Source organism: Tamandua tetradactyla, chromosome 14 (genome assembly GCF_023851605.1).
Source record: "Tamandua tetradactyla isolate mTamTet1 chromosome 14, mTamTet1.pri, whole genome shotgun sequence".
NCBI classification, from domain to species: domain Eukaryota; kingdom Metazoa; phylum Chordata; class Mammalia; order Pilosa; family Myrmecophagidae; genus Tamandua; species Tamandua tetradactyla.
In genome coordinates, this window is record NC_135340.1 from 1,887,093 (window position 1) to 1,903,258 (window position 16,166).

The 16,166-nt window shown below is 36.5% G+C and overlaps 1 protein-coding gene across 2 annotated transcripts in view; it reads left to right on the plus strand.

Moving 5' to 3' along the window:
• The window catches only part of MAP4K5 (mitogen-activated protein kinase kinase kinase kinase 5), a 180,143-nt gene that overhangs the window by 27,653 nt on the left and 136,324 nt on the right, over positions 1–16,166 (plus strand). For both annotated transcript variants that reach the window (XM_077126796.1, XM_077126795.1), the window contains exon 2: positions 1,290–1,347. In XM_077126796.1, the coding sequence (XP_076982911.1) occupies positions 1,290–1,347 (58 nt within the window). The remainder of the gene's footprint in view (positions 1–1,289; positions 1,348–16,166) is intronic.

The window sequence follows — 16,166 nt, forward strand, 5'->3', positions numbered from 1 at the left end:
TCATCTGGTGAAACAGAATTAATCACTCTAGGGCTAATACCTTCAGGAGGAGGTTGGGTGGCCAACTCCTCAAGGCAGGCTGGAGGTGGGGTGGCTGTGTCCTCAGGGCAGACTATTACAGGGTTATCTAGAGAAGACTCAGCATGACCTAGGGTTTCAACCTCTCCATTGACATCATTATCAATCCATATGTCGCCATCCCATTTTTCAGGGTCCTACTCCTTTCCAGTCAGTACCCTCACTTTAAGGGCAGACACCATGCAAGATTGAGATTTCAGTTTATGTTGTAAAGTTACTACTCTAAGATTCTGAGTCTGAGAGATCTCAAATCTGCAGCTACAGGAAATAAGATTTTTCTTCAGGACACTCACAGAAATGTCTACCTGTCAGACAGGCACATAAGCTTCCATTTGAAACCTTAAGCCCCACCCTTTCACTCCTTAATGTATCCACTGTATCTAGCAACAACCAGCCAACATCTTTATACTTACTATTTCCATAAAACTCCATAAAGGTGTCAAAAACATTATCCCCCAGAGCCTGGCTTCGTACAAGCGAAGCATTAGAAGAATCAGATGGTAATATCTTGACTATCTCTTTTGCCAGCTCACTCCATGGATTGAGAATGTCATTCTGATTATGGGAATCAGAGTCCTTAGTGCCTTTGAGTCCAGTCAGAGTAGAAAACCATTCCTAAAAACCCATTTTTAAGATTCTGTTTCTTAAGAACCACTCCTGGTACCAAGTTGTATTAGTTAGGGTTCTTTAGAGAAACAGAGTCAACAGGAAATATTCATAAATACAAAATCTATAAAAGTGTCTCATGTAACTGTGGAAACAGAGTCCAAAATCTAGGGGAGGCTGTGAAGCTGATGATTCTGATGGAGCGTCTGGACAAACTCCACAGGAGAGACTTGCAGGCCAAAGCAAGAAGAGAACGTGTCTCTTCTGAATTCTTAAAAGGCTTCCAATGATTAGATTGAGCATCACTCATTGCAGAAGACAGCCCCTTGGCTGATTACAAATGGAATCAGCTGTGGATGTAGATGACATGCTCAGGATTTAATTCTGTGAAAAGTCCTCACAGCAAAGACAGGCCAGCACGTGCCCAACCAGACAAACAGGTATCACCACCTGGCCAAGTTGACACATGAACCTGACCATGACAATTTTCTTTTTAGCTTAGTAAAAAAAAGCATAATTGATTAAAAACTAATTAACATAGTACCAAATAATTTTTATATAATTAATACATTTTTTAAAAATTCCATTTTTGTTTCCATTTTTAGGCCAGAAATGTACATACAGGAGAATTGGCTGCAGTGAAAATTATCAAATTGGAACCTGGTATGTATTATTAAAACTCTCAAGATGATTTTTGAGCAATTTTCTTATGTAATTCATAAATATAGGACTTCAAAGCATTTTCTCTCTATATATTTTTAAAAGATGTCATCTAGAGATTTTATGTGATGTTTGTTGCTAAATAATTGAAATGTACACATTCAGAAATTGGAATAGTCGTTGACTGGAGTGTTAAAATAATTTTGTTTTTAGGTTATAGTGAAATATTAGAACTTCAGTTTTGATTTTTATGAGAATTTGATCAGGAAAGTTTTCAGTAGTTTTAATTATTTATTTATTTATTTGTTTGTTTATTTTTATGGAGAGAGGATAGATTTGTTTGGGTGGTTAAGAATCTAGGAATTCCAAAGAGATGTAGTTGGGATAATGGTATCTTATGTCACCTATCCCTTGGCTGGTTGATTTAAGTTTGATATTTTTGGAATTAATTTTGTTTTATTTGATTAGCCTCTCTGTGTATCAAGGCTGTTTCAAAACACACTGAGTAATTTGCTTTGAAACATAATAACTATATAAGACCTGAAAATATTTTGTAATTTTGATATCCTAAAAGTTATTAATGAGAGTGGTAATAATTTTTGACCAAGTAGGTAGAGTATTTGTTGGTCTTGTTCATTTGCTGGTTACATGGAGAGTATACGTGTGACTATGATTGTGTCAAATAGTTTCTTAATTCGAGCAGTCAGTGGTTTTACATTTCAGATAGAATATCTGGATCACTGTGTAGGATGCATTACAGAGATGATATTACTGAGGTATCACGCTGGAGCACTTTTTTAAAATAAACATTTAGTCACAACACATTGTCCTTTTTTTCCTGAAAAATTGTTATAATAATGCATTTTTAGAGTTCGCTTATTAATTTCAGCTCCACATAATTAGTATAGAATTGGCATTTTGATGCTCAAAATGTCACTAACACAAATAGAAGGGAACATAGCAAAATTATGCAAACTTTACCCTCTCCTAGAGGAGTCACTTCAGCAAATATTCAGGTTATATTCAAGGGATGGCTATGATCAAGATAATAGGCTGGCATCTCAAAGGAAATAATGTTGTTTATTCCTTCTCTGCCTTATGGAGTACACTTGGCTTATTATAGCACTTATTTGACTTGAGGATATGGCTTATTTTTTATTATAGTTTATAATATAATATATTAATATTAATTATTAATGAATATTAATATAATATTCATTAATGAATTAATGAGTATTTTTAAAATTCCTATAATTCTGACTTTTTAAGCTATATTTTGAAACTAACATTGGAGGCAAGTCAGGAAAGAAAAATATATCATGTAGGAGATACTAGTTAACATATAAGGATTAGTTGTTGGAATTGTTAATTAAGACCCGTTGAAACCTTCTGTGTGAGACCATGGAGAGAGATGCCTATTTGGTACAAAATTTATATTTTGGATAGTGCATTACCTAATTTAACTTGTATGGTCAGTTTAATTGAACACCGTAAGTACATGAAATTTTGAATAGGACGTTAGAGCTTGTTGGTTTGTTCAGGTTAGTGTGATGCCTGATATATCCCACAGTAATTTGGGCAGTGACTATAGCAAAAGGAGAAAATATTCATCTACCTGATCTGGAGAATTTTTCATCTGCTCACAGGCAGTGAGGACAGCCAAATCAATAGGCCGAGCCCTCAGTTTTGGGGTTTGTCTCTTGAAACTTAATCCTGCAAAGGATAGCCTAAGCTTACTTGAAGTTATGTCTAAGAGTCACTCCCAGAGAACTCTTTTGTTACTCAGATGTGGCCTCTCTCTCTCTAAGCCAACTCTGCAGGTGAACTCACTGCTTTCCCCCCTGTGTTGGACATGACTCCCAGGTGTGTAAATCTCCCTGGCAATGTGGGACTTGACTCCTGGGGATGAGCCGGGACCCAGCATCAAGGGATTGAGAAAGCCTTCTTGCCCAAAAGGGGGAAGAGAGAAATGAGACAAAATGAAGTCTCAGTGGCTGAGAGATTTCAGAGTCGAGAGATTATTCAGTAGGTTTTTCTTAATCAGTACATAGATATTCCTTTTAAGTTTATGGTTTATTGGAGTGGCTGGAGGTAAGTACCTGAAACTGTTGAGCTGTGTTCCAGTAGCCTTGATTCTTGAAGACAATTGTATAAAGATATAACTTTTACAATGTGACTTGTGGAAACCTTGTCTCTGATGCTCCTTTTATCCATGGTATGGACAGATGAGTAAAAAAATATGTATTAGAAAAAATGGGGGATAAGGGGTAAAATAAATTGGGTAGATTGACATACTAGTGGTCAGTGAGAGGGATGGGTAATGGGTATGGGATGTATGAGTTTTTTCTTTTTTCTTTTTATTTCCCTTCCTGGAGTGATGCAAATGTTCTAAAAAATGATCATGGTGATGGCTGTACAACTATGTGATGATATTGTGAGCCATAGATTGTACACCATGTGTGCACTGTATATATGTGAAGATGTGTCAATTAAAATAGTTAAAAAAAAAGAGCTGTTGAAAGTTTGGAATTTCTCACTGTCTTGCTTTGTAAAAACTACTAATTTTATGTTAGAAATCACTAGTAGATAAATTAATATTTCAACTTTTCTCTAAAATAAGAATAGCATTAAATATTGATGATCTGATTGCAGTGTTTGGGCCTATTATGTTTTGCCCCAGTTCTATCAGGTTGTCTTTTATGATTGATTTTTTTTTAACTTTTTTTTTTATTAATTAAAAAAAAGAAAAGAAATTAACACAACATTTAGAAATCATTCCATTCTACATATGCACTCAGTAATTCTTAGTATCATCACATAGATGTATGATCATCATTTCTTAGTACATTTGCATCGATTTAGGAAAAGAACTAGCAAAACAGCAGAAAAAGATATAGAATGTTAATATAGAGAAGAAAATTAAAATAATAATAATAAAAAATATATATATATATAAAAAAGGAAAAAGAAAAAACAAAAACAAAAGATACAAACAAACAAAAAAAAACTATAGTTCAGGTGCAGCTTCATTCAGTGTTTTAACATAGTTACATTACAATTAGGTATTATTGTGCTGTCCATTTTTGAGTTTTTGTATCTAGTCCTGTTGCACAGCCTGTATCCCTTCAGCTCCAATTACCCATTATCTTACCCTGTTTCTAACTCCTGCTGGTCTCTGTTACCAATGATATATTCCAAGTTCATTCTCGAATGTCGGTTCACATCAGTGGGACCATACAGTATTTGTCCTTTAGTTTTTGGCTAGACTCACTCAGCATAATGTTCTCTAGGTTCATCCATGTTATTACATGCTTCATAAGTTTAGTCTGTCTTAAAGCTGCATAATATTCCATCGAAGGTATATGCCACAGTTTGTTTAGCCACTCGTCTGTTGATGGACATTTTGGCTGTTTCCATCTCTTTGCAATTGTAAATAACGCTGCTATAAACATTGGTGTGCAAATGTCCGTCTGTGTCTTTGCCCTTAAGTCCTTTGAGTAGATACCTAGCAGTGGTATTGCTGGGTCGTAATCCATTCTGCCAGTCCATGTCTTTTGATTGGGGAATTCAGTCCATTAACTTTTAGTGTTATTACTGTTTGGATAATATTTTCCTCTACCATTTTGCCTTTTGTATTATATATATCATATCTGATTTTCCTTCTTTCTACACTTTACTCCATACCTCTCTTTTCTGTCTTTTTGTATCTGACTCTAGTGCTCCCTTTAGTATTTCTTGCAGAGCTGGTCTCTTGGTCGCAAATTCTCTCAGTGACTTTTTGTCTATAAATGTTTTAATTTCTCCTTCATTTTTGAAGGACAATTTTGCTGGATATAGAAGTCTTGGTTGGCAGTTTTTCTCTTTTAGTAATTTAAATATATCATCCCACTCTCTTCTAGCCTCCATGGTTTCTGCTGAGGAATCTACACATAGTCTTACTGGGTTTCCCTTGTATGTAACGGATTGTTTTTCTCTTGCTGCTTTCAAGATCCTCTCTTTCTCTTTGACCTCTGACATTCTAACTAGTAAGTGTCTTGGAGAACGCCTATTTGGGTCTATTCTCTTTGGGGTGCGCTGCAATTGGATCTGTAATTTTAAATCTTTCATAAGAGTTGGGAAGTTTTCAGTGATAATTTCTTCCATTAGTTTTTCTCCTCCTTTTCCCTTCTCTTCTCCTTTTGGGACACCCACAACACGTATATTTGTGCGCTTCATATTGTCATTCAGTTCCCTGATCCTCTGCTCAAGTTTTTCCATTCTTTTCCCTATAGTTTCTGTTTCTTTTTGGAATTCAGATGTTCCATCCTCCAGTTCAGTAATTGTAGCTTCTGTCTCTTTAAATCTACCATTGTAGGTATCCACTGTTTTTTCCATCTTTTCTATTTTGTCCTTCACTCCCATAAGTTCTGTGATTTGTTTTTTCAGATTTTCTATTTCTTCTTTTTGTTCAGCCCATGTCTTCTTCATGTCCTCCCTCAATTTATTGATTTGGTTTTTGAAGAGTTTTTCCATTTCTGTTCGTATATTCAGCATTAGTTGTCTCAGCTCCTGTATCTCATTTGAACTATTGGTTTGTTCCTTTGACTGGGCCATATCTTCAATTTTCCGAGCGTCATCCATTATTTTCTGCTGGTGTCTGGGCATTTGATCAGATTTCCCTGGGTGTGGGACCCGGCTGGTTGAAAGGTTTTTCTGTGAAATCTCTGGGCTCTGTTTTTCTTATCCTGCCCAGTAGGTGGCGCTCGTGGCGCTCGTCTGTTTGCGGGGCCCACCAGTAAAAGATGCTGTGGCTCCTTTAACTCGCCAATCCGAATCTCGCAGTCAGCCCGGGAAACCGTGCATGGAGGGGGGGTCGCCGGCCACCGCGGCTTGGGGGAATGCCGGTCCAAATTGCCCAGCTGGCCCGAGACGCCAAGCGTGGCGGGAGGGCCCCGCTATCCAACGTTCCCAGTCAGACCGGGGAGCCACGTGCGTGGAGGGGACCCCAGTCGCCAGCCGCCCCGGCCGGGAAAATGCACGCCCCTCGGGTATCTCACTGCAGCAGATTCTCCCTGCCCGTTCAGCTGTTCCAGAATGGGGTACGCTGTCTTTTTGGTCTCTGTTGTGGCTCTGGGAGCTTTTTCGTATTGTTTCTGTTTCTTTAGTTGCTGTTCTGGAGGAGGAACTAATACCCACGCGTCTTACTAAGCCGCCATCTTCTCCGGGAGTGTTTTTTATGATTGATTTTTTTAAATATATTTTTATTATGAACAGCATACAAACATTCTTGACATAGAAACATTCATGACATGGTGTACAATCAATGGCTCACAATATCATCACATAGTTGTGTATTCATCACCATGATCATTTTTTTGAACATTTGCATCTCTCCAGCAAAAGAAAGAAAAAAGAATACACTGATACATACCATACCCCTTACCCCCACTTCTCATTGACTAATAATATCTCCATCTACTCGATTTATTTTAACCTTTGTTCCCCCTATTATTATTTATTTCTTATCCATATTTTTTTAGTCATGTGTTTGGGCCTATTCTTTAGTTTTGCCCCAGTTCTATCAGGTTGTCTTTTATGATTGATTTTTTTTTAAAATATTTTTATTGAGAAATATCCACTCATGTATAATACGTAATATTATATGATCAGTGGCTCACAATATCATCACATAGTTGTGTATTCTTCATCATGATCATTTTTAGAACATTTACATCACTCCAGAAAAAGAAATTTTTGTGGACATAAAATAAAAAGGATAAAAACTCAAACATCCCATATCCCTTACTCCTCCCTCTCACTAACTCAAAGTATTTGAATCTAGTTAATTTTTACTCTTTATCTCCCCCTATTATTTATTTATTTTCTATCCCTTTTTTTTTTTAACTCATCTGTCCATACCATGGATAAACGGAGCATCAGACACAAGGTTTTCACAACCACACAGTCACATTGTAAAAGCTATGTAGTTGTACAGTCTTCTTCAAGAATCAAGGCCACTGGAACATAGCTCAACAGTTTCAGATACTTTCTTCTAGCCACTCCAATAGACCATAAACTAAAAGGGATGTCTATATAATCTGTGAGAATAACCTCCAGGATAATCTCTTGACTCTGTTTGAAATCTCTCAGTCCCTGAAAGTATGTTTTGTCTCATTTATCTCTTTACCCTTTTGGTCAAGAGGGCTTTCTCAATCCCATGATGCCTGGTCCCAGCTCATGCAGGGAGTCCTGTCCCACATTGCCATGGAGATTTTCAGCCCTGGGAGTCAGGTCCCTCATGGGGCAGGGGTGGGTGGGCTGTGTGTTCACTTGCCGATTTGGCTTTAGAGAAGCCACATTATGATTAATTTTTAAAGACAGTTCGCATTTTGAGAAAGTAACTCTTGATTGTTTTAAAAGTTTCCCCCAGTTTATGTTCTGTCTTTGCATTCTGTTTTTGAAACTTTCCTATGTGGAAGTTTTTTTTTCCCTCTTAGATAAATTGTCAGTTTTCCTTTATTTTTCTTTTCCCATACTTAGGCTTTTTCTACCAGATATTATAAAGTATTTAACTATAATTTCCTTTAGTTGGGCTTTTTTTTCCTTTTTTTCCTTTCGCATTTAAATGTTTGCTGTATCCGGACCTGTTTTTCAAATGACTAGTTTGTTTGGTAAACAATTTGCTACAGATTCTGTCTTTTATTCACCAGTTTGAAATGGCTTGGTTTTCATAAACTAAATTTCTATGTTGAGCATGCATTTGTTTTCCGTTCACTGTTTTTTTCCTTTTCCTAGTTCAATACTACCTTGTTTCTGATAACTGTAACTTTTCATTGTACTTTATAATCTTTATTGCATATATTTTTCAGATATTTATTTTCTCTTGTAATTTTTTTTCAAGAGAACTTTAAAATCATTTTTATCAAAGAAGGAAAAAGGACACTTGTGAGATTAATATGGAAAGATTTGATATTTTGACAATAGTAAGGATTTTTTTCTTATTTAGGCCTTTAGGAAAGCTTTATAGTTTTTGCCACATAAATCTTAATATATTTGTTATTTCTTGCTATTGTGAATGGGATCTTTCTTTTGCTTGAACTCTTATTGATATTTATGTAAGTTATTTAAGAATTCATATTATTTTCAATAATTTTCAAGACTTTTTATAATATATAATCCTATACATAATGATTATTTTGGCTCTGGCCTTTTAGATTTTGGGATAATGCTTCCAGTGTTTCATCAGTAAACATGAAACATGTTAGTCGTGGTGATCTAACATGTTTTTGTTATTTATTGGGCTTATACATTAGGGATGAATGTTAACTTTTATCAAATAGTTATTTCAGCATCTGTCAAGATGTCATGATTTTTCTTTTTATCTATTAACATAATGAATTTTATTAAAAGATTTCTAAATACTGAACCATCCTTGGATTTCTAGGATGAACTTGGCCATAATGTAATTAAAAAAAAAAGCTATTGATTTCTCCTTGGCTAAGAATTTATTTTACATTCACATTCTTAAATGATAATGGCCAGTAATTCTCTCTTTTGGTGTCAGTGTCATCCTGGCTTTGTAAACAAATTAAAAATAGAAAACTTTATACAGCATTAGAACTAATTCAAAACTTGAAAGATATTTACCTCTGAAATTTGAGCTTGTCCTTTTTGTGAGATATCTCTTTGACAAAGTTTTTCAGTTCTTCCTTAGCTGTTGTGTATATTTTCAGTTTCTTCTGGAATTAATATTAAATCTTTCGTATTCTCCCATGAAGGCATTTGTTTGCAGTGTAAGTATACCCACACATTTTATTTCTCTAGCTTCTCGTTATGGTTTTCTTGATATTTTGCAATTTTGGTTTTGATTTCCACTTTGACTTAATAGTTGTTTATAAAAGAGCTTTGTCCTCTCTTAATGATTGGCCAGTGAATATTATTGAGCCACGTCTATTTACACCTTTATATATATGGACTTCTTTTTTGTAGCCTGATGTGATCAACTTTTAAAAATAGAACATTTGATCTATTTGCAAGTATAGAATTCAATATATGTCTGTTCGAGCATTATTATGGTATTATTTAAATTAGCTCTATCCTTATTTATTGTCATTTGCTCATTCTCATAAGGTCTGACATCTTCTTATAAGATCTTGATCATCTGCTATAGTCCTTTTCTCCTGCATTTGTGGCAGTTTTTACTTAATGTATTTGCATTATGTCAATTGACTCATGAAAATTCGTGATTTTGTTAAATATTCATTTATTGGTTGATTAACAAATATTTATTAATACTAATATATGCCAGGCTTTGTTCTAGAGGGTAGGAAAGAGGAAGAGAACAAAGACGTAGTTCTCATGGAACTTGAAGTCTAGTGGGGGGGGCAGGCAGGATGAAGAAATTAATACCTCTGTCTCATGTGTTGGTTGTTCATACTGGCCCAGGACTTCAGTCTTACCTTATCATTGTGTCTTGTGTCCTTAATCCTCAAACATTCACACTCTTAGTGCTTTGGTATGCTTATTATCTTGAATATAACTTCGTCAAATCCTACTTTCTTTTCTGCTTCATGTGACAAATGGGTAGACCAAAAGAATACCAGGCCTTTCAGTTGACTTGAGTATTTTCTGGGCCATTGTTTTTAGGTGCTTGTTTCTCGTGAAATAAAATCGTATTTGAGCTTTATAACCCAATCTCAGGTTTTCTTCTTTTTTCTTAAATGCAATTTTATTGAGATATATTCACATACCATACTATCCATCCAAAGTGTACAATCAGTGGCTCATAATGTCGTCACATACTATTGAATTCATCACCATGTGATAATCAAGTTTAAAACATTGTCTTTACTCCAGGAAAAAAAGCAGAAAGCCTAAAACATCCTACACCCTTTGTCCCCCTCATTGTTGATCCCCGTAGCATTTGTGTGGTAGGTGTTACTGTTGATGAAAGAATATTAAGGTATTACTGTCAACTAGAGTCCATAGTTTGCAGTAGGTGCATTTTTCTTCATATACTGCTCTATTATTAACTCCTTGTAATAGTTGCATATATTTGCTCTGGTTCATGGAGGAAATTTTTTATATTTGTACTGTTAATCACAGTCATCATTCATGACAGGTTTTATTGAATTTTACAGTCCCATGTAAAAATCTCTGGCTTTCCTTCTGGCAACATAAACTTCCCCTACCAACCACATTCACGCACAATATTACACCGTTAAGTATGCTCACAATAATGTGCTACCATCACCTCTAACCACTTCCACTTTTTGAAATCCCACTTAGATAAAAATTCGGCACATCTTAAGCAACTGCTTCCCACTCTCTAGCCTCATTCTGTCTCCTGGTAACCGATGTTCTAGATTTTATGTCTGAATTTACATGGTATAATTAGTTCATATTAGTAGAATCATAACAATATTTGTCCTTTTGTGTCTGAGTTATTTCACTCAACATAATGTGCTCAAGATTCATCCATATTGTCTCATGCTTCAGAACTTCATTCCTTCTTCCTGCTGAATAATATTCTATTGTGTATATTTGTTTATTCATCCGTTGATGGACACTTGGATTATTTCCATCTTTCAGCAGTCGTGAGTAATGTGCTAAAAACCCTGGTGTACGAATGTCTGAGTTCCTGCTTTCAGTTCTTCTGGGTATATACTGAGGAGCAGGATTGCTGGATCATACAGCAACTCTATATACTTAGCTTTGTGATAAACTGCTAATCTGGCCTGCATAGCAGCTGTATCGTTTTATATTCCCTACCAGCAGTGAATAAATATTCCTCTTTCTCCACATCCTTTCCAACACTTATATTTCCTGTTTGTTTAATAGTGGCCATTCTAATATGTGTGAAAAGATATGTCATTATGGTTTTAATTTGCATTTCCTCAATAGCTAGTGAAGAGGAACAAGTTTTCATGTTCTTTTTAGCCATTTATATTTCCTTATTGAAAAAAAATGTCTGTTCATGTCTTTTGACCATTTTTTTTAATTGGGTTGTTTGTCTTTTTATTTTTGATTTGTAAGTTTTCTTTGTATATTTTCGATATCAAACCCTTATCAGATATGTGGTTTCCAAATATTTTCTCCCATTGAGTCAGCTGCCCTTACACCCTTTTGACAAAGTCCTTTGAACCACAAAAGTTTTAGTTTTGAAGAGGTCCCACTTATCTGTTTTTTACTTTTGTTGCTTGTGCTCTCGTTGTAAAGTCTAAGAAGCTACCTCCTATCACTAGATCTTCAAGATATTTCCCTACATTTTCATCTCAGAGTTTAATGATACTAACTCTTATATTTAGGTCTTTGATGAATTTTGAGTTTATTTTTGTTAAGGAAGTGAGATAGGAGTCCTCTTTAATTCTTTTGGATATGCATATCCAGTTCTCCCAGCATCATTTATTGAAGAGAGTATTCTGTCCGAGTTGACTGGACTTGGGAGCTTTGTCAGAAGTCAATCAAATATACACCTGAGGGTTTATTTCTGAACTCTCGGTTTTATTCCGTTGATCATTGTGTCTGTTTTTATGCTGTTACCATGCTGTTTTGCCACTGTGGCTTTTTCATATGCTTTAAAGTTAGGAAGTGTGAGTCCTCCCACTTCATTCTTCTTTCTCAAGATGTTTTTTGCTATTTGAGGCCCCTTACCCTTTCGAATAAATTTGATAATTATTATATTTTCCATTTCTGCAGTATATAGTGTTAGAATTTTTATTGATATTGCATTGAATCTATATATCAGTTTGGCTAGAAATGATATATTAACATTTAGCCTTCTGATCCATGAACACAATGTCTTTTCATTTATTTAGGTTTTCTTTATTTCTTTTAGTAATGTTTTGTAGTTTTCTGTGTACAGGTCCTTTACATGCTATTGTGAATGGAATTTAATTCTTGCTTACCTCCTCACATAGCTCATTACTAGTATATAGAAACACTATTGATTTTTGTATGTTGATCATGTATCCTGCCACTTTGCTGAACTAGCTTATTAGCTCTGGTAACTATGTCCTAGTTTTTTGGGGACTTTCTAAATAAATCATATCCATGTTATCTACAAATGGTGGACGTTCTGATTTGGAAGCCTTTTATGTCTTTTTCTTGCCTAATTGCTCTAGTCAGAACTTCTAGCACAAGGTTGAATAATGCTGGTAACAATGGGCATCCTTGTCTTGTTCCCAATTTTAGAGGGAAAGCTTTCAGTCTCTCACCATCGAGTAAGATGTTAGCTGTGGATTTTTCAGATATGCCCGTTTCAGTTTGCTAAAGCTGCTGGAATGCAATATAATGTAAATGGGTTGGCTATTTAAGTGGGGATTTATTAGGTTGCAAATTTACAGTTCTAAGGCCAAGAAAATACTCAAATTAAGGCATCAAGAGGAAGATACCTTCTTGGAGGAAACATTGCTAGACTCCCAGGTTATTCTGTAACACAGGAAGGCACATGTGTTATCTGCTGGTCCTTCTCTCCTGGATTGATTTCATTGGTTCTGTCTCTCTTTCAGAGAGTTTTGTATAGATTTCATCACCTAGCTTCTCTAAGACCTCTGAGTTTTATCTGTCTCTTATCCTCTCATAAAAGGGGATCAAGACCCACTTTGAATGGACCGGGCCACATCTCTATGGAAACAACCTGATCAAAAGGTCCCACCCAGCAATAGATCTGCCCCCATGGGGATGGATTAAGAGAACATGGTCTGTTTTGTGCCCCAACATGTGGTCTATGCTGTAGAATGTTCCATTAGCACTGGAGAAGAATGTACATCCTACTGTTTTGGAGTGCAGTGTTCTATATATGTCTTTAAGATCTAGTTCGTTTATCATAATATTTAGGTTCTCTGTTTAGATGTTCTATCTATTAAACAGTGGTATGTTGAAATCTCCCACTGTTATTCTAGAGATGTCTATTTCTCCCTTAATTTTTGTCAGTTTGCCTCCTATATTTTTCAGTACCTTAGTAGTGCATAAATATTTATGGTTATTATTTCTTCTTGGTGAATAATCCTTTTCTTTAATATATAATGTCTTTCTTTGTCTCTTATAATCCTTTTGCATTTAAATTATAACTCACCTGATATTAGTATACCTACCACTGCTTTTTTTTTTAATACTGCTTGCATGGAATATCTTTTTCCCATCCTTTCACTTTCAGCCTATTTGTATCTTTGGTTCTAAAATGAGTCTCTTGTAAATTACATAAGGATGGATCACATTTTTTTATCCAATCTGTCAGTCTGTGTTTTTGACTGGCGAGTTTAATTCATTGACATTCAATATTATTACGGTAAAACCAGTCCTTCCTTTGACCATTTTATCCTTTGGCTTTTATTTGGCAGATCTATTTATTTTCTTTCTTTTTATCATTTTAGCTAACCTTGCTGTATTCTTCATTTCTGTACTCTCCTCTAAGCTGTTGTCTCCTGTCTTCTTTTTTCAGCCAGCAGAACTCCCTTTAGTATTTCTTGCCAGGCAGGTCTCTTGCTAACAAACTATTTTAACTTCTGTTTATCTGTGAATTTTAATTTCTCCCTCATATTTGAAGGGCAACTTGGCTGGATAAAGAATTCTTGGCTGGCAGTTTTCGTCTTCGGTACCTTAAACACATCATTATCACTGGTTTATTGCCTCCATGGTGTCTGACCGGAAGTCTTCACTTAGCCTGATTGGCTTCCCTTGTATATGGTGAATTGCTTTTCTCTTGCTGCTTTCAGAAATTTTCTTGCTCTTTGGCATAGGACAGTCTGATTGTGTGTGTCTTAGAGTGGGTCTCTTTGGATTTATTCTGGAGTATGTTAAGGTTCTTTAATTTGCATATTTATGTCTTTTAAGGGTTGGAAAATTTTCAGCCTGTATTTCCTCCAATAGTCTTCTGGCCTTTTTCCCTTCTCTTCTGGAACACCCATGATGCATATGTTTGTGTGCTTCCTGTTGTCAGTCATTTCCCTGAGACCATCCTCAAATTTTTCCATCTTTTTCTCCATTTGTTCTTTTATCTGTTCGAATTCTGTGCTTTCTAGCTTGCTTATCCTGTGTTCTGCCTCTAATCTGCTGCTGTTGTCTCCATTATGTTTTAAATTACATCTACAGTACCCTTCATTTCCGTAAATATGATCAGTTATTTTTCTAGATAGTCTTTCAACTTCTTCTTTATGCTTTCTTAGTCTCTTAGCCATCTTGTTGAAATTATTTAGGATATTTGTGTGAACGTCTCTAAATAGTTGTTCCAAATTCTGTTTCTCTTCCAACTCATTAATTTGATTGTTTGACTTAGCCATATTTCCTTATTTCTTAGTATGTCTTATAATTTTTTGTTGGTATTTGGGCATTTGATTATCTTGATCAGTTTATTTTAAGAGTTGTTTTCCCTCTCTTGTCTAAGATTTTATTGTTGATTGGGTTATGCTAAATATATTCTTTGGTACCTGTTTCATTAGTATTTCCCAGCCCCAATAGGACCAGGGTCCCAGGCAGAGGGTACAGACCAGCTCCAAAGGGCCCTAGGGAGAGGGTCAGGAAAGCAGCTTCCAAAGACTGCACTTTCCCAGCCTTCCCAGCAGATGACACATTCCAGCAACTTATTCCACACAGATCTACAAAGGTAAGTTATTTTTTAGCCCTCTTTTCCCTTTGTTTCTGAAGTGATGGATATAATGGCACACATTACTACAGACCCCTGTCCAGAAAGGACCAAGATTATGGGATGCTGTGATCCAATTTTGCTGACCAACAGATGGATTAGAACTGTGCCATGTCTCTGCTATTCCTGGGTGAAGTGCATACCTGACTCTCCCATCTGCAGAAATCAGCTGGCCAGGGTTTGGCTTTGAAGGTGGGAGATGGGTGCCTGGAGTTGCAGTGGAGTTGAGTCACTTATGCAGTTTCTCTGTATGTGGAAACAGAGGAGCCCTTGGCACCCCAGGCTCCTGCCTGGAAGGGATTAAGGCTGGGCACCTTGCAGGTCAGTTTCACCAGCAGTAGGTGGATCAGAGCTATGCTGCACCCCCCTCTGGTCATGGGGAGTAGACTTCCCTGTCTCCCAGTCCCCAGCAACCAGCCAGGTGAGAGCTTAGCCAACCTGAAGCTGCCGGTGTTGGGGCATGGAGGATTGGCACTGGGAGCTGCAGTGGAGTTGAGTCACTCACCACAGTTTCTCTAGTTTATGAAAATAACAAGGCCACAGACACCCCGGGCTCCTGCATGGAAGTGTTCAAAGCTTTGGGACCCAGAGGGTCAACTTTGGTGGCCATAAGTTGGATCAAGACTGTATTGTGTCCCTGTCTTTTCTCCAGGGGAGGGCCATCTTCTCTTTCCCAGACCACAGCAGCCAGTGGGGTGAGAACCAGAATGAAAGGAAGCTGCTGGCCTCGGGGATGGAGGATGGGTGCTGGGAACCACAGTCGAGTCCAGTCTCTCACCGCAACTGCTCCATCATAGTTTCTCTGTTTCTTTGTCCAGCTCTTTCTTATATGTTACAGTGGCCCCTCCCTGGTCTCCCAAGTCCCAGAACTGTTGCTTTGGGCATTTTCTACCTGTTCTCTAGGTGTTTTTGGTGGAGGAGTGACTTCTGCCTTTCCTTGTTCCACCATCTTCCCAGAAGTTCTGGTTCTCTCCTTTTTATAGGTGTTTATCACTATATTATTGTTTAGATAGATGTTTGGACTTATTTCTGTTGGTTCTTTTTTTTTTTTCTCAATGTTTCCTTGAAGCTTTTAAAGAAATTTTGGTTGGAATTTTTTTTTCTTTTTTTACTGCTGATAATTTGAAAGATACACAGTTTAGTTTTGTCAGAGAATGGCGTGTTAAGGCTTTGGATAATATACCTAAATTTGTGTTTTTCT